We start from the raw sequence: 24,350 nt of genomic DNA, 5'->3' as shown, positions 1-24,350 counted from the left end.
TATCGTGATATAACAAGGTTTCACAGTGACATATGAAGCAACACTAGAAGCAAATCTAGCTCATGACTTCAGTGTGTTATGCAGCACAAGGGCAATGTAAATGCTGTAAAAGTTATCACCACTATTTATAGACTCTAATAATTTTACATTTTTCCAATATGATCTTCCCAATACAAAATACAGCCCCGGGTGACACCAGGGCTGCACGGCTGTGCAAGCTAGCAGCAGTTTTAAACGTGTTGCACGAGAGGACCCAAACGTGCGTGATTTTAAGAGCAGCTCAAAATCCCAGGAGACAAAGAGAAACCCTCCCCACGGACAAATCCAGGGAGAAACTCCATCAACTGGGGGCACATCAGCGCCAGCACAAAAGCCCTCTTCTGGCTCAAGAAACAGACAAAAGGAGAGAGAGAAGAGCTGCGATGGCTTTACATTTCTTTTGAAAATTTCCATTTTCTCTTAATGGGATATTAATTCCCTTGTTCCCGTGAGCTCAGCTGGCTCTGGGGGGAACAACTCCCGCCTTACACCGACGAAAGCCCCCGGCAGAATCGGGTCCCCAGGCGTTTCACCGGGATGCTGCGAGGAGCGACTGAGTCAGCTCGTGGAGGGCGTGAAATAGCAGGGATCAGATCTCAATTTGCTAAACAAAATTAGCTGCACACTATTCTGTTTGCGTATCAGTTTCTCCTGCTCACGATGCGCTAATTCAGGCAGCAATCGCTGTGGTACATAGATAGAGTAATAAAGGCAGCTTTCAAATAAAGCAGATATATACATTATTTTTGCCTCCTTACTACACTATTCCATGGCTTTTTCCATACACTCCAATGCATATGTCCTCTGAGCATTATTAATAGCTACTAAAGAATATTATCTGCCTACCAATCACTTCAGCTTCCTACTTAATGGCAAGTACATTTTTAGAGCATCAAATATATCAACAGGGACAATGGTTGCTAAATTTGAAGTCAACAACAACTGGAAAACGTTAGCTACTTCACTGGTATTTTTATATGCTGCAGAAATATCTCTTGAAATAAATGAGCCTTTTTTTATCCTTTCAAGGAGATAATAAAATAATACTGAATTCTAAATACTGTCACACATCCTCAGCAAACAGCAATTTAAATTTAGATATATACATTTTTACTGCCAAAGATAATGAGCAAAAATATCCACAATTCAACTTTGCATAGCGCATCAAAAAATCTTAAAATTATAGCTGGATGGCAGCCACAGTGCAGCCAATGAACAGTCACCAGTATGTGGACACTCCTGGAAAAGGGGTTAAAGCAAAATAACTCTTACGAACAAATGCTTATCGTTGCATCTGGCTGCGATGTGAACCTTAAAAGATTACTAAAACATTCCATTAGCATACTAACCATGGTACATAAACTTTTATGCTTAAAATGTTCGATATTTCAACGTAATTTCAATTAATGGAAATTGAACATTAGGATGTGTATCAAGTTAAGCGTGATGATTTTTCTTCCTTTGGTCCATGCACCAAAACGGCTCCATCCCACTAGTGCCAGTTCCTGCCATGGGAGCTACGACCACAGGAGAAGGTCCTCAGCAGCTCACTGGGGTTCAAGCAAGCAAATCTCTTCCCGGCACGTTTAGCTCTGCACACCAAAGTTATTTAAGTGCATGCTTAAATGTAAAGTGTGCAAGCAGGTCTGCAATATCTACTCAGGCACCTCACCAAACTGCAAGCACAAGCGAGAGATGCATGCCCCAGAGGAGATGCTTTCTTGGGAAAACAGGAGACAAAGGCATAGAAGCACTATTTGGAGATGCCCAGAAGAGCAGCAGGAGCCAAGCCGTGCCAAAAGTCAGTAGGACAGGGACAGGTTTCAGAGCTTTACCCAGTGAATCGTCACCAGCCCCGGACACAGGAGTAGTGTGCTCTCTTGCAGCGATGCTACAGCCAAGGCCGCATCGCTATTTCACAGAGCTTTGGGCTTTTCCAACTTATTCATAACACAACTTTGTTCAGAAGGGGGTTATTTTTTTAATAACATGCAAGTTTTTTTCTTCAACCTCCCTCTGACTCGACCCGTTTTCATTCATGAATCACAATGTCACAAAACTCAGGGGTGTGTTGGAAAAAAAGAGAGGTCAGGTATCACAACTCTTAATAGACATTTATTAGGCAGTTTAGTCGAGCAGCTGCGGGCGAAGGGTCAGATAATGTCCTGCAGTGCCACAGTAGCCTCCCCACATGAATTTAAATCCTGTCAGCACCATGTCCCACAGCTCAGCATCCTCCCCAGCCAGGCTAGGAGCACAGCCTGGGATAGAGACCTGCCTGCACAGGGCTGAGCTCTGCCTCCAGGCCCATGCCCTCCCCAAATCCTGCCGGGCCCAATTTCCCTGACTTTCTTACTCTTCACGGCTGCACTGATGGTTTGGTACACACTCCAAAAAAGAGGGGCACTGAGGTTTACGGCAGGTAGGTGCCACCCCACGTACCAGCAGGGACACTACAGGCTCCCCACCTTCGGTGGAGTGGGTCAGTGCTGCTAGAGGCGAGGGTGCAGCAGCATCACCCTGGCGTGGCTGGAAACCAGCCATGACCGCTGGGAAAGAAGGGTTCGGGAAAGAAGGATTCACCCCTCCCTGGCATCAGCTACGGCCTGGTCCCCGAGACCAGTGCCCACCCAGATGGGTTTTTGGAAAATTTCTGTAACACCAGCTGGTGATGAGATACAGGAGTCATGTCACCATGTGACAAAAGACCATGGTGCAACGCCGATTTATTAGGAAAAGATTAAGAATGATCAAGTTATAAATGCCCGTTCAGTTACTGTACACCTAGCTGCACAGAGATCAGGAAAAAGAGGAACCAAACACAAAATGAGTGTATCTTAGAAATCTCTAAAAAGGACTTTACAGAAACAGTATATGATGACTGATCATGTTTTTATAGCTCTGAAAAGAACTGCATTCACTAAAAGTTTGGGGCTTACTTTCCCATTTATTTACTTTATTTTCACACCTCCTCCATTGTCAGGAGCTGGATTTTATAGGCTTCAGGCATGGAAACAAAAAGCAGTTACCACTGCAAAACAAAAATACTTTTTGACACTCTTACAGTATGAATTTCTATTCCTTGTACGTATTTATGTTCTTGGTATTCTTACAGTACAAATTTACAGTATGACTAGTATGCACTCCTGTAGTTTCAATTACAGACTTTGCTGTCCAAATGCCTGCCAGTGCCAGACCCTCAGGTATCACTGGTGCCCAAGCAATTATTCATCTGTCCTGGACTTTGCATCCCCTTTATGCAAAGGGGGAAGAAGGACGAGTCTCCCTGGCAGGCTGGGGGGGGAAGGAGATATATATACAGCAGCAGCTGTTCAAAGACTTCAGGAGGCTTGGCATGTGCCCGTATGCCCAGCAGAGGTAGCGGACAGTGCAGAAATGAGACCATTTATCACATGGACGCATAGCTCATCACAAGGAAGCTGCCACCGAGCATGGCTTAAACTGTTCGTCCAAAGAAAGAAGTCGCTAAACAAACATTAACTAAAGTTGCTGAAATGATGAATCTTTCTGGCAGATTCCAGTACTCCCATGGGATAATTCAGCTTCAGCTATGTGGGTACGCATAAAATCCACCAGCAGCCTGTGCTTGTTTGCAAAAGGAAAACCTTTAAGTCAGTGAAAACAAGAGCCCGTCGCATACCCCGATGACTCGTCAGCACACGGGAAACAGCCCAGCTGCAGTCACCTCCTCCTGCCTTTGCTCATGCCACAGCAAAAAGTAAATCCCAGGAACAAACCCCTACTCCTTCCCTGGCAAAACTGCCTGAGCACACTGAGAGCAGCAGAGTCCACAGGGACAGACCTGGCTTAGCTGTTCCTACAGAGCTGCCATCGCTTACTGGTAGTCTTAAGAGCATAAACGTCCGGTTCCACAGCATTAAACCCCTATCTGTGCAGGCAGGACACAAAGCCAGTTCAGAAGCTTCCAGGGAGCCATCATATTGCCCCATACCAACCACCACGTACCAGCTCACCCTTACTGTCCTAAAGAAATCAGGAGAGGGTTCCTTGTGATGCCAAAGCACCTGCATTTTGAGTAAAGGACCAGAATGAACATTTTTAAAAAAAGAAAAAAGAAAAAAAAAAAAGAGAGAAAACTATGGACTACACCATCCTTTTGAGCAAGTGTATGTATTTTAGAAGGACCATCTGATCTCAGTTAATGGTGCTGAGTGACAGGGTATCTTCTTTTTTCTTTCCCAGTTTGCCACAACAGTTACTGCACTATTAAGAGCATGCACTTCATTCCTAGTCTGAACTTGTTCACCTTCAGTACCCAGTCATCAGTCTCGTCCTGACTTATGGATTAGCTTAATGAGTCCTCTAGAACATAAACCTAGAAATTTGCTCCCGGTTTTAAGCACCTCTGAGTATGATCAAATCATCCTTAACTCCTCCTTGAAGTCACCTGAGCTCCTTTGGTTGCTCATCTGAAGCACTTCATAGTCTCTGAGTTACTATCCCAGCGTGTTATTACACCTCCCCAATCCCACAAGCAAGGGCATGGGAGGTGGGGACAGGACTCCAGGGACGGCCAATTCCCTGCACCCCCCCCCCTTCCCTTCTAGGCACCCAAAAAACTGCTCCCTGGCCCAGGAGAGGAGTATGGAGGGGTGCTAAGCAGCGCGACCAGAGCCTGGGAAATCTCATCTCCAACTCTGAGCTGCGTGTCCTGCTGCCTGGGAGCTCCTGGGGCCTGCTGCCACCTAGAGATGCTCACACAGCAAGGCTGCAGGCACGCCGCCCCGTGCGCCCCATCCCACCCGAGCAAAAGCTCACAACCCACCCGAGCAGCTCACCAGCTCTGGCAGTGACTTGCATTAAGATGTTTTTCCATAAAGCCTTTGAGCACGTGCATGATCTTGATGACAGGCTGCGCTTTCACATACAGCGCAAGTGAACTTGCTGTGGTTTGCTTAAATTAACTTAATTAAAAAAAAAATAGAAATAACTCCAATATCCTCTGAAAACTAGAAGAAAACATGTAGTTAAATTAAGGACTGTGGCTAATTCCCTGCTAAAAAACTAAGGGCACATTTCAGAACGACTCGGCATTACAAATTAAGGTCTGGGGTGTGAAGCAGCACTTGCAGCTCAGCCCAGCGCACCCGCAGGATGCTGGGCCCTCCGCTGCCATGCTCGCAGGAGAACCAACATGGTTTTCCCTGCTACCCATCCCACTTCACTACCGTGCGGGTTCAGGAGAAGGGCTTCTCCCTTCATGAGCTGCTAATGCCAAGTCTCATTTGGTTTACTCACAGTTATGCATTTCAGATCCTTATTATTACTGTATTCATGTTAATTACAAGCACAGCTCTTGGTGCCAGAATCCATACACATACACATCAATTACCATCTCTTTTAAAAAAAAAAAAAAGTCACAACCAAGTCACTCGGGCACTTTGCAGCGCTGGTATCGGCAGGGCAGGTGCACACACGCAGGCTGCGCGGTGCGACCCAGTGCCAAAGCTGCCCCAGGCTCCCTGGGGATGCCCCAAGAGCAGGTCCAGATCCAGTCTCCTCTCCTCTGCCCTGCCGCAGCGCTGGCTGCCAGTGCCCTCAGGGGACACACAGGGACAGTGACAGCCTGCCCTGGCTACCATGCAGAGACCTCCCCACAGACCCCCCCCCACCGCAGCCCTGAAGCCAGACATGCATGGGGGGGAGCAGGACTCCTGGGGAGGCAGGTCCATAACAGCCCCCACTCGCCCTCGGTAAAACGGCTGAGACGGGACGTCCCCTTTGCAGGGACTGAGTCATCTGATGGCAGCTACAGGCTGAAACTCCCAGTCAATATTTATCGTGCCTTTGCAAAGGCACTCGGAGCTCAGCCTAATTTTAACCATCAAATAGACGTCGTGGCAGAATAAACGGGAGAGGTGCCAAGGAGGGCTGCTGCAAAAGAGAGGAGCTGCATCTCTCCGAAGGCATGTGGCATGTCCCATCCAACATGGCCCAGAGAGGAGCAGCGGCATGAAATTAAAGCCTGCCCATACATCAGCCTGAACGAGCTCCTCACTGGAAAGAGGGGGGAAAAAAAAAACCAACAAAAAAAACCAAACCAAAAAAACCAAAACCATGCTGCAAAAACATCTGAAGTACAATTAATTTCTCAGAGCAGTTGAATACTTCAAACAGCGCTAAGTTAATTTGGCTGTAATTATTTAACAACTCAACAGCCCCACATATCAGAAAAAGGAGTTTATTTATCAGCTATTTCCAAGCAGAACAAAGACTCGCCAGCTTCCAGGTAACAGCCCAAGCTGTTTGGCTCACGTGACCCTGGCTGAGCTGTGCAGTGCAAACATTATATGCCCGAGCACGGAGATAGAAGAAATCAAAAAACCCCCATGTATTCACATATTCACATCTTAACCAACAGACACGGGATAATGAAATCAAAAGTTTGGCCAACAGCTTGCTTGCACGAGCGAAGGCATCATCATCTCCCTTGATATGCTGAAAATGAAGGCGGCAGCCAGAGCCCCGTCCTAACGCCCCCAAAAGCCACGACAACCCAAATTCTGGGGGGGCCCTAAATATTTGTAAATCAAGGCTCACCTGTCCAGCCTGCCTCGCTATTTCAGCAAGTGCCAAGCAGCAAGAGTCAATCATTAATAGCTGCATTGCCCACAGCAGTGCCCAAACCCCTCCAAATAGAAAACGTCACTCCAACCCCATTATTTTAATAAACGGATTTTCTTTTTTGCACAGTGCAGGGCATAGAGGCTTTTCTGCAGCACAGATCCAGAAGGCTTCCCAGGAGGTAGCAGGAAGGCAGGCAAGCGACCCTGGACCGATGCCTTTTATTTTCACTGGGGTATAAATCCAGCGAGGGAGCGTCTTTGTGATCGTCCACCCCAACGGTGGGGAAGGAGGGCTGGAGAGCGCGGGAGCAGCCCAGCGGGGACGGCTGCTGGCTGAAATTGGGGCAGGCTACAGGGAAAGTCTGAGACAGAAAAGTACCAAGTCAGGGGAAGAGAGAAGCTGCGTGTAAACACGAGGCAGGCAAAAAGGTATGGCAAACCAGAGCCTGTGAAACAAGGAACACAATGCTCCTTCAGCTGGGATTTACTGATTCAAACCGCAGGAAAAGAAAAGCTAAGGGAAAGCAATAGCAGCAGCAGCCCAGCGCTTCACCCCTCCTGATTTCAAGGATTAGGAAAAAATCACACACAGAAAAAGTAAACTGTGCACCAAGATCAAAACTGCCTGCGAAGCCTAACCAGGCAAGCAAAGCCAGGACACGCATCTTTCACTTCTCATCAAATATATCATCATCTCAGTTATATAAAGCCCCAAAATATAAACTGAATTGTGAGAATGAGGAGCTGTTGCACCAATACCGCCCAAACATCATAAATTTTGCATCACCGGGGGGGGGGGGAGTTACAAGGATTGAAGAGATTTCCTTTTAATGTTTTATTCACAGCAAAGGCTCCCGAGAAGCGCGATGCAGCGGGAGGCGATCCCAGTGCTCTCCCCGGGCCACTACACCGGCACAGCCCCGTACTACGGCGGCGGAGAGCGGTGCTCCGACGCCAAAGGAAAAAAAAAAAAAAAAAAAAAAAAAATCAAGCCAACGCTGCAAGTTTCCCTGCAGAAAGTTAAAAAATCGGGGCAGACACCGCCGGAGGAAAATGCGCCTGATCTGGCTTTAACTTCCAAGCCGCCTGCTCGCTCTCCACCGTGCGCAAACACACTCGGACCCGTGTTTATGTTGCAGTGTTTGGACACACCTTATAGATACAATGCCTACGTGTAAGGGGGAAAGCTTCCTCGTCCGCCCGGCGCGGCGCGAACTTTGGGAGCGCGCAGCCCCGTCGGGGCGGCAGCGGCACCTGCGCGGCTGCCGCCGGCGGGGACACGGCGCCCGGCCCGGGGTTGCTTTGGCGGGGAGAGGGCGGCCCCCGGAGCCCGGGCAGCGGCGCCCGAGCGGGGACACCCGAGAGCTGCTGCCGGGAAAAGGGCAGCTGCTCGGGGGGCGGGAGGGGGGGGGCTCCGAGGCAGACACCCCCCCCCCGCCCCCGGCGCGGAGCACGCTATCGCTCATAGCAATAACAACAGTAACGAAGTGAGCCGGTGTTGCCACGCCGCTGCCTGGAAGCGGCGGACCGCGCGGAAGATCCACGGCCGCCGTCTCCCGTCAAGGGCTCGCCGTCCTCCGGCCGGCCGCCTCTCCGCGGGGCGCGAACAAACTCCCGCACCCCGCGCGGAGGACGGGGACCCTCTGCCCGCAGCCCCGCCGGGCTTGCGGGGAAGTTGGCGGGAGGGCGCCGCTCCGCCGGCCCCGCGACCCTCCTTCTCCGCCCCTCACCGCGGACCGGGCCGCTCACCCACCTGCCTGCGCCGCCGCGGCGGCCCGCGGGGCCCCGGCGGCCGCCGCCGCCAGCACGCAGCAGCTCCACCACAGCAGCCCCCCGGCCGCCGCCGGCATCGCGCCACCGCCGCTGCCTCGGCGCCGCCGACCTCACCACCGCCACCGCCTCGCCGCCGCCGCCGCCGCCGCCATCCCCCGCGCAGCCTCCGCGCTGCCGCCGCCGGCTCCCAAAAGTTGCCGCCGCCGAGCCGCCGCCCCCAGCGCCGCCCCTCCGCGGGCGCGCCGCGGCGCCGACGGGGCGGCCGCCGCTGCCGGCCGCGGGGCGCTGCGCCGCCAGCACGCGCGGAGCGGAGCGGCGCGGAGCGGCGCGGAGGGAGGGGGAGGAGGAGGAGGAGGATGAGGGGGGAGGGAGGAGGAGCGGCGGGACGGAGCCAGGGGGCGGGCGGGGGACGGCACCGCGCGGGACCGCCCCGCGCCGCCCCCCCGCCCCCCCACCCTCCGCACCTGCGGAGCCGCGCGGGGCGGCGGGGGGGGGTGCGCGCGCGCGCCCCCCCGCGCTCCCCCCCTGGCGAAAGCGAGGGGGCAGGTGCGCGCGCGCGCCCGCGCGCGCCCTCTGTCCCTGCCACTTTTCGGTGCAAACGCCGGGCATTGCCGCGCGCCTCCGCGAGCGCGCCGGTGCGCGCTTTCACTTTCCCCGCCGAAAATCCGAGGGGGCTGGGGGGGTGTTGCGCGCGTGTGATCGCGCCTGTGCGCGCTGGCTTTCCCGTGCAAAAAAAAAAAAAAAAAAAAAAAAAAATCGGGGCAGCTGCCCGCGTGTGTGCGCGCGCGCGCGCGTGTGCGCGCGAGACGGAGCGTGCAGAAAGCGCGGCTGGCTGCGTGTGTGCGCGCGTGTGCGCGCGCGCGGCCCGAGGGACAGCGGGAGGCCGCCGGCGGGAACTTCCCCCTCCTCCCGCCGTCCCGTGGCAGCGCGCGGCCCGGGCGGCGCAGCGTGACGAGCGTCGCGGGTTGCGGCGCAGCGCGCTCAGGCTCCGCTCCGCTTTGGGCTGACCCCCCCGACCCCCGATCCAGACGGGGGCCTGGCACGTCACCCTTCTTCCCGGGTGCTCTCTGGGTGCTGCCCCCCCCCCCCGGGCGCTCGCAGCCCTGCGCGCCTCCCCGCCTCCCGTGCGAAGCCCAAAGCGCCCCTCAACGCCGGGGTGCTACCGCGGCGCAGCCCAGCCCCTGGTAAATTTGGGGGCTGCCGGCACCCGGCGCTCGGGTGGGGCGACTGGAAAGCTTTGGGGTGGAAGAGGTGGAAAGGAGGGGGCGGTTTTAAGGGCGGCGGGGCCGGGCGGTGGCACCGCGGCGCTCGCTCCTCAGCGTGGTGGGTGCACTTTGCGCTGAAGCGGCTGAGGACGAGCCACGTTTTTTCCAGCCACAGAGGTGTGGTGGCATCTCCCATCGGCGCATCAAGTATCCGCCATCTCGATGGCCCCCGCCAGCCCGGTGGCACCCCCCAGATGCACCCGGGCGGGCGCAGCTGCGGCGCGGGGGTCCTGCCAGCACCAGCCCAGCTGCCACAGCATCCGCCTCGCTCCCCCCCGCTGCTGCGCCCGCCCCGGCAGGGGCGCGAAATGCCGACACGTGCATCCTCCCCGACAGGTCCAAGGGACTGGCGTCTCGGCAAGGCTTGTCTCAGCAAGACAGCGACCCGAAACCCCAATGTCTCATCGTGACAGCAGCTGCCATTTATCACTCTTGATGAGTTGATTGGCATCTTCAGAGCCTCAGTCACAGCTTAACTGAACTCCGCAAGTTCACAAGAGGAACGCAGAAGCATCTTCAGCTCTTCGTTTTATTTCCCTGAAATGTGTGCTCTGAGATAAGTTTTTGCTGCCTCCTCACCCCGATCCAGCCCCATGTGGAGCTCTCCTCGCCCCTTTCTGTCTGGTCTACGTAATGCTTCTGTGGAGCACTCCTCTTCCCAGCGACCCCGACGGCTTTCCCTGGCACCCGCGAGCAGATTTAGTGGAAGAGTCCTGCAGCGAGCGTCTTCCCTCCAGCCGGCTCCAGCGGAAGAGTTTTCCCATAGGAATTAACTCAACCTCAGAGGATCAACCCCAGCCCCTCCCGCCAAACTGCCTCTTTTCCAGCGAAGCCGGAGGCTCGCTCGTCTTTAAAAAAAAAAAATAATCCCCAAATCAAGATGGTATTTCAAGTCAGATTACAGCCCTTTCTCCAAAGAGCCGAAAGTTTTAGCTGAAAAGAATTAGCTGGGCTCTGCAGAAAAGAGGCTGTAAAGAAGGTTTTATTGCCCTCGGCCCTGCATCTCACCGCCCCGCGACAGCTCGGCGTGCAGCAGCGGTGGCAATTCCGCCAGCCAGCGCAGCGGCAAGAGAAAGCAAAGGCAGTGGGGAAGCAGAGCCCTGATGCGCAGGGTCTTCAGCATCTTCCGTAGGGTTTTCTGTGAGAACATCGCTCGAGTGAGGCCAGCCAGGAGGGGCCGGGAGCCAGCCCGTGCCCTTGCCTACGGGATTAGCAAGTGTGCTAATCGTCCCTCCTCCCCACCCCCGGGGGAAAAAAAAAAGCGTAATTCCTTTCTGTCGCAGAAATGGATCCGACGGGAGGCTGTGGAACGAAACTTGCTCAAATATTGAACTAGAAGAATTTTGCTCTATCTGCCTTTCAGTAAACAGTGACTAATTGCTCTGGCTGGAGCTGCTGTACCTTCAAGATTGGAAGGTGCAGATGGAGCAACGATGGCAAAGGCTCCTTACCTAACGTTGGCTGTACATTAATCACAAATGTTTGCTATGCAAATCTTGTCATACAAAGCAATTATTGCTGTTCCCATACTGACCTCATGTTTATTTATTACATGAGCTCTTTATTTGAACCTTGTCTGGTCTCTCTTCCCATAGAAGTGTATTAGCGTGTGGCTTCCAAAGGCACCCAGCTGAGAAATTGTAGATTTATTTGTGGCGTGGAAGGATGGCGCGCACCATGCTGACTGCAATGCAGAGCCGAGAGGCTCGGCTCTTATGCCAGTGGCTCTTCATGCAAAATATTCTCACCCCGAGGTCTTTGCTGGGACGAAGGACGCTTTCTAATAGCACAGAGCTACGACACCGGGTTTGCTCTGACTCTGCAGTATTAGCCGATGGTTAATGGAGACTGTCAGCCCGAGGAGCCGCACAATAAAACTCCAGTTGGGCTTTTTAGGGCCCGCTGAGTAAAAGTAAAATTTTATGCAGTCCTTCGTCCTCAGCTTTGCCACCTCTGCCTACCTCCAGGACGATGAGCCGCAAAAAGATTTAACTCCACAACCAAATAAGTTACAAGTGCATTGCTGAAAGGGGCGGCGTTTGGGTGGCTGGAGCGCTGGGTGTCTTTAAGCACCAAATATTCTCTTGCCACAGGAGTTTTCTCCATGTGATTTAACATTGAGCAACAGTGGCATCCGGTGGGCAGAGGGTTCCCTCCCCGACAGCTCGCGGCAGCTCGCTCCCTCGATTTTGCTGTATGGTTTCTCTAGATTATCATTAAACACGATTTCTAAATTTATCTGGATTTAGGATTCTTGTTTCTCCCCCTTTCTTCAGTTTGGCTGCACAGCAGGCAGAGCCATGTGTTAACTTTTGCAGCGCTACAGTTTTCTTTTAAACATGCTCGATTACGCTCCACTATATAATCTGGAGGCAGGCAGGACTTCTGAAATCAGCCGTCTGCCCTGAGCCGATCGATTTTGTTCTGCCTGGACCCCGCGTGGCCAATACTGCGGGCAAGGCTCCATCCCTCCACCAAGGGAGGGCAGTGGGAAGGCTCCCCGTGGGTGCCTGCCTTGAACCAGACCCTCCTGTCTGACCTCTCGTGGGCCCCCCTCCACATCCATAAATTCTATCGGTGCTCTTTTATCAGGAGAAACTGTAGAAAAGCCCCCGGAGCCTGAATCACATAAAATCCCGCTGTTGTATCCCCCAGCCCTCTGTTCCCATCCGCAGCCTCCCTGCATCTCTCGCTGCTCACTTCTCTGCTCTCACTGCTCATTTCAGCTCTTCCCAACGTAGTGTCATTTTCCAATGTAATTAACACAACATTTCCCATTGCTTCCAAATCATTGATAAAGCCAGTAATGAACAGCAGGCCTCATGATAACCCCAGCGATGCCACGCTGTGTACTTTCCCCTGCCCGAATCGCCCCTTTCCAGCATCACCCTCTTGTTAGGATCTCAGCTGGCTTTCCATCCATCTGACGACATACCCCAGTCAATTTGAAACATTTCTTTCCCCCTCAAGTATTTCGCTTTTATGGCGCAGCTGTAGCTTTTGCTAATTGTTCATGAAATGACTTTTTTTTTCCTAAAGTAATATTTTTCTTGAGAGGTTGAATTAAAAAGGGGCCATAAATGACTAATGGTAATTAATAAAAATGAAGAAATAATTGGGCAATATCTTTAAATGTGTATGCCTGGAGTCAAACTCCTAAATCCCTGTTTCAGTTAGAGCAGCCTGGGTTTTTTTTTCTCCCCCGAAGGAGCAGCAGTTCCCATGACTGTCTCAGCAGGATAAGACACAAACAGAAGGACAGGGAATACTCCGAGTGATGGAATAACCCTCCAAAAAACCCAGAAAACTGAGGGACGGGAGAGCATGCTGGACCACACTGGCAGCAGACAGCTTGCTGCTGCCCTCCTTCCCTCTCCAAGAGGAGGAGGATCACCCGTGCCAGCACAAGTGGGGCTTTGGGGAGCTGGTGACCATCTTGGTCCTCTGGAAAAACAGCACATTTAACCCACGGAGAGCCCTGCCGCTTCCACAGGACTGTTGTTAGAAAGGGATTAGGCATTTAAGGGCAAGACAGTTACATAAAAAAAAAAAAAAAAAGCAATAAAAGTCTTTGTGGTTCAGAGCGTAAATCAGCCTTTTACTGCTTCTCCTTGCAGGGAGTTCAGCCACAAACATCTAACTCGGGGATCTTTATATCTAGTTGTGAAATATCTGGGTGAGAGCAGCACCAGGGAACAGGCACGGGACTGTTCACCTAAGTCAGCGCTGCCAATCCAAGGATGCCACAGCATCCCGGTGGCTTTGGGAGGCTGAGCATGATGGCGTGGGGTCGAGCATATGGTCCTGTCCTGCGGAGTGGGAGTTGGGCATACACAGAGCTGGTTTCGATGGCTGCTTCACCCCTGCTCCCCTCTCCTGATGATAATTTATAGCCAGTGCTTTCCCTTTGCCAGTGCAGTCAGCAGAATCTCGGATCCAATCCCCAGATTTAAACCCAAGCTCATTAAAAGGTCATGTTTTACAAAGCAGCGCAGCCACCCTAACCAAATGAGTGCCTGGCTAATTGCCTTCCGCGTGAAATCGGGTTTGTGGTTTCCGTGGGATCAAGCGTGGTTTCCTCGTCTCCTCCCTCAACTCTTTGGTTATGTTCCCAGTTGCTGATGAACATTTGATTTGCAGAAGATACTGCATTTTGCAGGGACAAGCGTGCTTTCCAAATGCTTGGGTTTGCTTGTGCCCGGGATGGCACAGAGGCGAAAGGGTTGCAGAAGCTGCAATGTAGCAGAGCAAAAAAATGCCACTCTGGGCTAAACCTCAGCAGGCAGTTTGAGAGGGCAAAGCACCTCCCGAGATGTCATGCAGAGTAGGTTTGAATCATACATGTAAGGCATTAGGTCAACGCATCACTTCATTTTCACCGCTTCTTGCAATGTCAAGTGGGACGGAGCTGGCCAAGCTGGCACATGTATAACAAACTCCAGGTTCCTCCTGCTCGCTGGGCTGGAGAAGGATATCTGCATCACAGTAGTAAATTGTTTAGCTGAAAACATGGGAGAACTTGTGCCTTGCACAGCAGCATCCTGTGTCATTTAACAAAGCAAGCGTGTCAGCTGTGGTGACAGAGACGCTCCTTGTCAGCTGCGCCGAACGAGAAGCCCTGGTCATTAGGCAACACGTGCCGGAGCACATGAAGCTGGACGCGAGCATCTCTCCACAGAGTGGGTCAGCAAAGAGTTGCAAGCAGCCCTGTAACAAATAGAAACACACCACAGGAAAGAAATATTCACCCAGGTACCCCCTCATCTACCAGCACAGCCTTACTTGTGCATGATGAGCAGCCAAAACCTCATGTAAGAAGGCAGCTTGTGCAAGAAGAGGGCTTCTCACCTCCAGACAGCTGGGACCCTTGGAAATGCGAACTAGCTCACCTCAAACTGATGTCAAGACAGTTAGTTATGGAGGGGTTTTTTATAGGTGCAGGCTTTTCCTTTCACACATGGACAAGCAGGACAATAAATACAGAATCTATACGCAGACACCCACGTGAGCAGCACTTTGGAAGTACATTGCCTTTGTGGCTAACAGTGGTGAATGTCTACGGGGAGAAAAAGAGCAGCACAGAGGCATCCCCACCTCCTCCATCTCCTGCAGAGAAGATGCTCTGCCGCTTAGCTGAGATCCCCAGCTCCATGTTTAGAGAAGTGGGACCTACAATGGGAGCAGTGTGGAGCTCAGCTGTGTTTGCAGGACTTCAGAAATGATATCATAACCCCAGAGGCAGAGCGGAGTGGAGCTCCACGCAGGCTGTGAGATGTGAGCTCAGCCATTCACCGGGGCCAGTTAATCCAGCATCAACAGTGGGTCCATTGTAGGGGGGTGCAATGCACTTGTTTGTCTTTTTTTTTGGTCTTCTCAGAATTGTTGTTTCGGGAGTAACAAAAATTCCCCTGGAGCACAAAGAAGTGTATTCTGGGAACCTGAAAGAGGCCAGCCAATAAAAAGCTATGTTATAAACATGAAATTTCAGAAGTAATAGGTAGCCAATAAAACACAGACTCCGGTAACTGTATTTTCTGGAACTGACAACTGCTCTCAAGAAAGCATTTTAGACCACGTTTGGTTTTTAGTGGTGTTTATATGTCATTCATAGCAAAAGGATTTAAGTATAGTCTCAACTTAAGGAGATCTAAACCAGGTCTTTGAGGTCGTCTCTGAATTAGGGCATGATATTGGTTTTGGGCAGGGGGGTGGTCCTCCTGTACACATCAATCTCCTTGGTAACCTGCCTTTCCAAGGGCCTCACTTACATTTCACAGCTCCTTCTCTTAAAGCGCTCTGGTTCTCAGCCCAGTAGAAGGTGCAGCCTTTTTCCTCCCTCAACCACATGCAAAGTGGTGGGCACGTTCATGTCTTCCTCCTACCAGAATCATATATGACGTCCAAATACAGCATCCTCTTGCCTAGACCTCTCTCACTCATCCCTCTTCCCCACCTCTCCCCTACCTTCTTCACGATCCTGGTGGTGGGTCTCACATCCGCAGCCAGCTCCTCGCAGCTCAGTGTGTTCCTGCCATATTTCAGGTCTTCCCTCTTTTTGGAAATAAAAGGCCTCTTCCCAACAGGTGTTGAGCAGAGCACAGTAAAGACAATAGAGGTCACCTGCTTGATACCAGAAGAATTTCTTCTTGTTTCTTCTTGTAGTTGGTGGATCATACTTCAGTCCAGTCCTGATACATCACTTCTCAAGCTGTACGATGCAAACATATCAACATACTAGTAAGGTTTGCATTTGCTCATGGGGGACTTAATTTTGCAAGCCTACTGAAGGCAGTACAAGCCGCCATTCAGCATTTTGCAAGCCTGGTGCTACAGGCTGACAATAACGGGGCTGAGATTTCTCCTCCAGGGTCAAAGCACCCCACTGTTTCCAACACATTCAGGGTTGCATCTGGAAAATTTTAAGTGGGACTAAAGGATATCCACCCATTCCCCAAAGCATGTTTGAAGATCCCAGTCACGATTATTTATGAAGAAGTTTCCAATGCCTTTGTACAAAATTTTCCTATGAAAAATTCATTTCTACAGCACAGAATGTGTCTATAAATAATAGACACTCCAGCTTACCTGCCTCTTTACATTTCTATAGGTGATGCAAGCTCTGCTTACAGCAAAATAGAGAAAATTAGTGCCATGGCGTTATCAGCACACATCCCTCGTCTGGCACAATTTGCCAGGTGGTCCCCTTTTGGCCAATAATTCATTGTTTCTGTAGCAAACCTGCCGAGAAGAGTCTCCCATTGTGCTCAAGGAGGAGGGCACTCCCAGGACGGTGATAGCTTTATTAGTTCCTAATACCTTACAAATAGAGCCTTGTTATCAAAATCAGCTTCCAAAAAATCACCATTATTTCAAGCTTGGTCATGAATGTGCCCAGGACAAGATGTTCAGTCACTTCCAGGGGACCAGCCCATTTGCTTATGAGTGGCTGAACGCAGGCTCATACCAAGTTTATTTGCAGGAATGACTGCACCAGTCAGATCCTTTCAGGTTGTTGTTCCCGTGTTAAATAGTTCTATTAATTCTTAATTTTCCATATAGTTGTAGGAGTCACAAAGGTGCTGACGTGAGCGGAAGCGCTCAATAACTTAAGAAACTGCACCAAAGAGGATTTAAAACCCGGCTTGTTATAAATGTGGCGATTGAAATCGCTTGTCATCATCAAAGTGGCAAAAGCTGTGCCGACTGATGCCGAGGCGGTACCTGGGGCTCCGGGTGCCGCTTGGCAGGCAGCTCACGCGCAGGTGCTTTCACACGCGGGGCACCCCCGCCCGCCAGAGCCCACCGGGAGCTGCAGCACAAAGCCGAGCGGGATTTCAGGGCGATGCTGCCAAGGCAAGTGCAAAACTTCCGCTGGCAGGCCAGGAGCAGGCAGCAGGCCAGTGGGTCGCCGTGTCTGCAGGCAGCCGTGCAAATGTCTGCCCAAATTTTCCCTTTTTTTTTTTTTTTCTTTTTCTTTTTTTCCTGGAATCCAGCCATTTGTGAGGTGAATGCTCTCTTCTTGCACTGCTTTTTCTTTCTTTCTTTTTTTTTTTTTTTTTAAGAGCATGCACTAGAAAAATAAACTTTCAGCAAGTACCAGGTATTATATAAATCTTTTCATTTATTTTTTAATTTATCTTTATGTTTAACTTCCTCTACTGCTTGTGTGCATATCTGGCCATCAGCAAAAAAAAAAAAAGGGCGCTACTTCAAGTTATGAGAAAGGTCCCACCACCCTGACAATAGCGAACAGGAGAACAGATTTGGCATGAACGGTCATGGGGATTAATTCTGCTGCTTTTTGAGCTTTATTCTATGTGCAGAGGGTCTGGCACATTCCGCAGAGAGATGTTGCTTGATGCCTCGTATTACTGAAAAAGCAGAAAGGAAAGCATAGGAGAAATCACAGTCCCTTCACATTTCTCCACAACTTCCCAGCCCATAGAAGCACTTGCAGAAGGACATATAAGGTCCTGGTTTAATTCATTTTTCTCCCTCCAGTTTTTTTTCCTCCCTACCATCTCTAGTTTAGAAATTTATCTCAAGTTCCACAGCAGCAGGTTTTTTTTATCTCAATAGATAGACTAAAAATAATCCAAATAATACAGAATTTTTCCTTTTTTTTTCTTTTTTAGGCAAAACTAACAATGCCGTTGTTGGAAGATCACCCAAGGAAAAAACAAACAACCCCAAAACACCCCATCCTGATTTGGAGTAACCCTCATAGGAAGGGAAAACCCTTGCCTTTCAACCCACCAAGCCCTCCAGCTCTCCTCTACCACCCTCTTAATTTCCTGATCAGGCTGCTTTGATCACGCAAGAGGTGACTCAAGTCCGGATTTCATCCCAGTAACCATAATACAACCGCTTGACCACTTACTGGCTTCAGTGCAGTTTTTCTGAGCTTTCCTCATTTGAGTAGCCTCCCTCTTCTGCCGTAAAAGCCTGCCACAAATTGCATCCATCCCTATGAGCGGGGAATGGTTGCACGCTTCCCTCCTAAGGTTTACAGTAAGACTTAATGAAGACTCAGAATTTAAGATTAAATGTTCAGCCCCTGGCTAATTATGTTTGTAAGGTTCAATTTGCTTGGCAAGCATCTGAGTTAAAAAAACAAAACCAAAACAAGCCCCAAACAATATTTACACATTTGTGAACACAGTGAATCCTCCCTTGAAATGGCACAGGAAATCCCCGTAGAGCTCTGGTACGCTTTCAGCCAGCCTCCTTTCATCTTAAAATTGTCCAATTTCCTGAAAAAAAGCAAGTTCACTATCTTTGTGATTTAAAAATAGTGAAATATCTCAAATATTTGTGCTTGTCTGTTCTGGCAGCTCTCGTGCGTTATAGCTATGTGTATAGCTATATATGAATATAGCTATGCTTCTATTCTACACCTCTACATGGATGAAGATCTGAAGTACAGATCCCCTTTGCAGCTATTACACACCGCTTTTCAAGAATTACGTTTAAAGAATTATGTTAAGCTGGCACTTACCCTTCACTTAGGTTTTTCATTACAATTCCAGCCATTGGCTGGATCAAGTTCTCATTTTTATAATATTTCTCCTCCCTGTAGCAATGTCTTGTAAACAGTCTGCTTATTTATGACCATGAATGAGATGGAAAAGCCAGTGAATATCTTGTGGTATTAAAAAAAAAAAAAATGGCTGTGGTTACTGCCTTATACAATGCACTTGATAAATTTGAATAATCTAAATTTTTATTGCAGCAGTTCTTAAAATAAAGAGCTACAATTTCCTTTTTTTTTTTAAATAACGCACAAAAATTCTAATAAACAATTTAGTCTGAACCATGGGGAGAAATGAAAGGCTGTTCGGATGTAGTGACTCACTGGATTATTGAAAACAACTATGCCGCTGCAACTGCTTTGACTTGCTGATACATCTTTTCCCTCTGTTTTTAATAATGGCATCACCATAGAGCTTTTACAAAAAAATGAAATTTCCTTTTTTTCCAATGGACAGAAATATTTATGTGGGTTGGAGAAATACAGCTAAAATAATGAGACCTTTAACAAACCTAAAGTCTACCAGGCACAGGTTTTTACCTATATGAGTTATAGAAACCTGTCTGCCCATATTAATTCTCATGACTTATCCCCTAGCATGCTTTTTCCCTTCCGTGGATCGGCTGATCAATTTTTCCTCCTTCGTTATGAATAAACCTCCCTCAGAAATGACACACGAGGCTTGCACTATCTGCGGGAACCTTTGCAGCCACTGTGTATAAAAGAGCTGTGAATTTAAAGGCTGTTCTGCTGTGGGACATTAAGTAGATTACACCTCCCACTATGCTGAAAAGGGCCGTTGTCAATATTAAACCAACTTGTTAATAGCCAGCTAGCTTTTTTTTTCCTCCTTTAAGTGTATCTACAGTTAACTGCAAGGAAAAAAAAAAAAACAAAACCAATGCCAAGAAGGGTTTTACCTCTTAACTGGTGGCATCTCTTTGGTAGATGCTCTGAACAACTCGTCTCTCCACAGGTATGCAGAGGCACGGCTGTGTCAACCGATCTCTGATACCATTACTGACACCACACAATGTTTAAAATAAATGAATGATTAGCTGTGGGATTCAGAAGGCAATTGCGTGTTTTGTTGGTGCTTGACATGCTGACAAGCAGGTGAAAAATGTTGCCCTGTAAACATAGTCATCTCTGTTGATATAGAGATGCGTTATGGAAAGGTATTAGTCATTGTAAGCCCCAAGATACCTTACAAAGATGGATTTCAATAAAAATAGAGAGTCATTAAACTAACCCATCTGCTTTTCACAGGCTCAGGCATAAAGATAAATGTTATATATTCACTTCTGTTGATCTCCATGCTTAACAAAGCCAGGAGCAAGTATCGTTTCTGATACCACCGTGTTTCTTTTAACTACCCTGAAAAAACTGTTCAGGGTCTAGCCCCTCTCACCAAAATGCCAGTTACTGGTACAGATAGACAGACAGATATTCCCTCCATTGTGTTTTGGGGTGGATATTTTTTTGACTATGCAGAACAGGTGGACAGCTTCCTTCTTAATTATTTACTAGACTTATTAAAGATCAAAATGGCCAAGCCTTCTTTCCCTCTCTGCATCAGAGACCAGTTAAAGGAAACCACACCAGCCAGCCAGTCGGACCGCTGTAAAACTCAGTGCTGGAAGGGGCTTCTTTCAGAGCAGCTTCCTGATCTTCACGAGGCTTCGCCTCATTTTTCCTGATGACCTCTCGGCACTGAGCTCCCTTACAGGAGCAAGTCTTGGGGAGCCATCAAAAGCTGGATGTGTCTCCAGCTTTCCAGAGCAGCAGAGCCACCTCGCTGGAAGGTGGTGTTCCAAACGTCACTGCCTTTGTAGATGAATTCCTTCAAACGACATGGGGCTGCCGCAGGTTGGTTTTCTGGTTCGCGCATGTCTGCTGCTGTTGGGGGAGCCAAGGGTGCGAAGGGAGCAGAGTCTGCAGTGAATCAGTCAACTCAGAAGCAAGATTCAGTCCCAAAGATAATCCTTATCCTCCCAAAACTTTAACCTACAGGAGCCCAAGAAAAAAAAAAGTCATCTTGTGTTGGTCATTTGCTTTGCTTAGCCTGACAAGCATTGCAGAAAGGGTGGACTACAGCAGGGTATGCATTAGATAAGGAATAATTCCTGTTCCAGTCATTGCTGGGGCTGTTTAGTCCTTCAGGTTTTTGACATATTAAGGGAAGCCTCCACAATGCAGAAAACTGCAGTGACGTAAGAGGTTGGCTTGGACATTAAGGACCCACTTAGTCTATGTGAGCAAGGAGGGATGACCATACTGTCTGCCTTGGCAAGACCTGTCCGTCCACCCCACTTGGTAGACATCCCTTCAACCGCAAGGTGCAGAGCTGGTCCCTCAAAACTTTGTCTTTCCCTCCCACTCTTAATATCCTTGTTGTACAGAGTAGGAATTGAAAATGAGCCGCTGGCTTTGCTGCCACAGCAGAAGAAAAACCATCATCTCCTCATTGTTTGACTTTGTGAAAGAAAAGTGAAGTACCTGAACTCCTGTTTTGCCATCTTGAGATGCCATTTATACCGATAAGTAAATTTTCATGAAAGAAAGGTAATTACCTGTGAGTACTCTGCTGTAGTGTGGATTTATCTGTCCTACAGTATCAGATGAAGGTGAAGACAGCTCACTACCACATGTGCTCAGGTGCAATAGTTTGCACCTATCAAAAGTTTTTGGTTCCAGGAAATGAAAGGAAAGCAAATAAGAGAAGATAATTTGCAATCACTTAGCATTCAAAAAAATGAGATAAAACAAAGCAACGTAGGGAAAGGGGCAGCTTTGCACTGCACAAGGCAAAACGACATGGCACATTTGGCACTGGTGAGGCTGCACCTCGAGTACTGTGTTCAGTTTTGGGCCCCTCGCTACAAGAAAGACATTGAGTTGCTGGAGCGTGTTCAGAGAAGGGCAACCAAGTTGGTGAGGGGCCTGGAGCACAAGTCTTTTGAGGAGCAGCTGAGGGAACTGGGGCTGTTTAGACTAGAAAAAAGGAGGCTGAGGGGAGACCTTATCGCTCTCTACAACTACCTGAAGGGGGGTTGTAGTGAGGTGGGTGCTGGTCTCTTCTGTCAGGTGGCTGGAGATAGGACAAGAAGAAATGGCCTCAAGTTGAGGCAAGGGAGATTTAGGTTAGATATTAGCAAAAGTTTCTTTACTGAGAGGGTTGTCAAACATTGGAATGTGCTGCCTAGGGAAGTGGTTGAGTCACCATCCCTGGAGGTATTCAAAAAGCGAGTGGACACGGTACTTCAGGACATGGTTTAGTGGGCATGGTGATGGTTGGACTCGATGATCTTGAAGATCTTTTCCAACCTAAATGATTCTATGATTCTATGATTCTCACCTGTTTAAATTGTTGTCACCAATGAAGCTTATTATTCTTTTCCAACCAGGGAAAATCTGTGGTGTAACCACTTCTCCAGGGCTCCATGGCTGGAGGGTCACCCCAACGGGCACGCAGCAGAGGTGGCCACGGTGCTGAGGTTTGGCTGATGGTCAGTTCGGGAACGGATGGGATGTGGTGGGGCGTTGTGGGCATCTTGGCTGGGGCACCTACCCACCCGTGAGCCACTGATGGCGGGGATGTTCTGCTGATAAACAGTCACCTTCCAACCCTCGGGTGCTGCATCAGCACTGCTGGAAGGCCTGGGCACTCCCTCGGGGGGGGAGGCTTTTAATTACATCTTTAAATTCCTTTAAATGCAAAATTTAATCTTGCAACAGGGAGTCTGTTGCAACTACTCTCTGTTGCAAAGTACCACGGCTTGACACCACGAAAATACAGTCAAAATGCTCCTGGAGACCGTCGGGGATGCCGCAAGCGCTGCCCCCCCACCCCGGCTCCCGCAGCATCCTCCTCCTGCAATGCAACACTGCCCTCTCACGGCTCCTCTGCTGCCAAAATACAACATTTACGGGGGCTCACAGGCAACTCCGGCCTCAAATCCTGGGGTTATACCCTCTATAGCTCTAGCATCGCTGGGGGGGGCGCATCCTATTTTATATGGGAGCACAGCGCTGCAGGGATCCAGCCACCCGCATCCCTCATCCACTCCCCAGGCTGAAGGTGGGATGGGTGGGTTTGATTCCCGCTCCGCAGCCGCTCATCACCAATATGGGGGGGATGAAACCGAAGGGAGAGGCGAGCCACCGACGCCTGGCGTGGTACAACACCCTGCTTCCACACTGAACTGAGTGATGCCGCCTTCTCCCCAGGTTCACACCCACACAAAAAACAAATACAGAAAAGCACATCACTGCATCGACTGCTGCTGACACACCTCCTTGCTTTGACCTTGCCGTGCAAACTGAAGAGAGACAGTTTTCCCTCTTAATATGGAAAAACTTCCCCTGGTAACATCAAGTCAGCGCTAAGCCCAGGTAAAGGAGACGTTTGCCCGGAGCATCTCAATGGATGACAAGGCAGCAGGATTTGCCACTGCAGACAACTGGGAAAGCCAAGCTGGGTGCTGCCCTAGGCCCCTGAAGGATGGCTCAGGGGGTGTGTGTGGCAGACACAGCTGGGATGGAGGGAAAAAAAATACAGTACGGTCTCCCTGTCCCTTCATCCTGGCACCAAGAAGAGGTAAGAGGCCCCGTGGCACTGCCCATCCTTCTCGCCCCGTACGGCCTCTCCCCCATACTGACCACGGGGTCTAAACCCTAATTTGGCTGTGCCATGGGAGGCTGGTAAGTTGCTCTTCTGCTCAGTCTCATTCGTGCCAGCTCATGCACGTTACTTTGGCCCAAGCATATCAATTGTGCCCATACCAAACAGCAGGTTTTCAGTTTACATGTGCTGGAAATCAAATGCCTGCAACCGCAGCAGGTAGCTGTGCCCCCTGAGCTCCAGTCCTGCAGCTCTCCTCTGTATAAGTGATTCCTGGATTCACTTTTCAAACAAATAACTCCCTGGGCACCTCATGCACTTTTACAAAAAAAAAAAAAAAAAAGGTGCAAGATCCTATTAAAAATTGACCATACAGCCATCTCTATTGCACAGCTCGGACTCCTGAGCTGGAAATAAAACAGGCAGGTACAAGTGCGAGCTGCACTTGGATGCTGCCAGCCTAACAGTAAGCCATCCACAATAATGCTTCAGTCTCTCCACTTCAGTTCTTTCCTGATCTGCAGGATTCACTGAAAAACTCTGAGCCTCAACTTTTACCTTCTGGTTGCAGACTTGTGGCCTCCAGCTCCAGGCTCCTCTGCTCATCAGCCGCCGTTGCTGCCCTTCTCCACAGTGGCTCCGACTGGATGGTGCTTAAACCATGATCTCAATGGAGCATCACCAGTGAGCTGAGGACGAAGGCCTGACAAAGCAGGAAAAATAACTGGCAGGGTTTTGCCAAGAGACCGAGCTCTCCCGGACTTATTGCAGTAAGAAAATAAATGGCAAGCAAACAAGTCAAAAGGTGCTTCTGCAGAGGTCAGAGTTTTGTTCAGTATTAGCTCCAACGCACTACTGTGTGATGCCCTGGCAATGGAAAGTAAATAGATTATTAAATAAACTACGTACAATAAATAGTCCATTACTAAATACATCACAAAGTGGTCACCAACATAAACTAATGACATAGTTTCAAGCCAAGAGGCTTGAAATGGTTTTACCGAGGCAAC

At 49.7% G+C, this 24,350-nt stretch overlaps 1 protein-coding gene across 9 annotated transcripts in view; it reads right to left on the bottom strand.

Moving 5' to 3' along the window:
- ERBB4 (erb-b2 receptor tyrosine kinase 4) overlaps positions 1–8,554 on the bottom strand; it is a 649,063-nt gene extending 640,509 nt beyond the window's left edge. For all 9 annotated transcript variants that reach the window (XM_030018184.2, XM_030018186.2, XM_030018189.2 and 6 more), the window contains exon 1: positions 8,401–8,554. In XM_030018184.2, the coding sequence (XP_029874044.1) occupies positions 8,401–8,497 (97 nt within the window). In that variant the 5' untranslated portion in view covers positions 8,498–8,554. The remainder of the gene's footprint in view (positions 1–8,400) is intronic.
- Positions 8,555–24,350: the final 15,796 nt, after the last annotated feature.

Source organism: Aquila chrysaetos, chromosome 6, assembly GCF_900496995.4.
Source record: "Aquila chrysaetos chrysaetos chromosome 6, bAquChr1.4, whole genome shotgun sequence".
Lineage (NCBI taxonomy): Eukaryota > Metazoa > Chordata > Aves > Accipitriformes > Accipitridae > Aquila > Aquila chrysaetos.
This window is presented reverse-complemented; position numbering and strand designations above follow the sequence as displayed.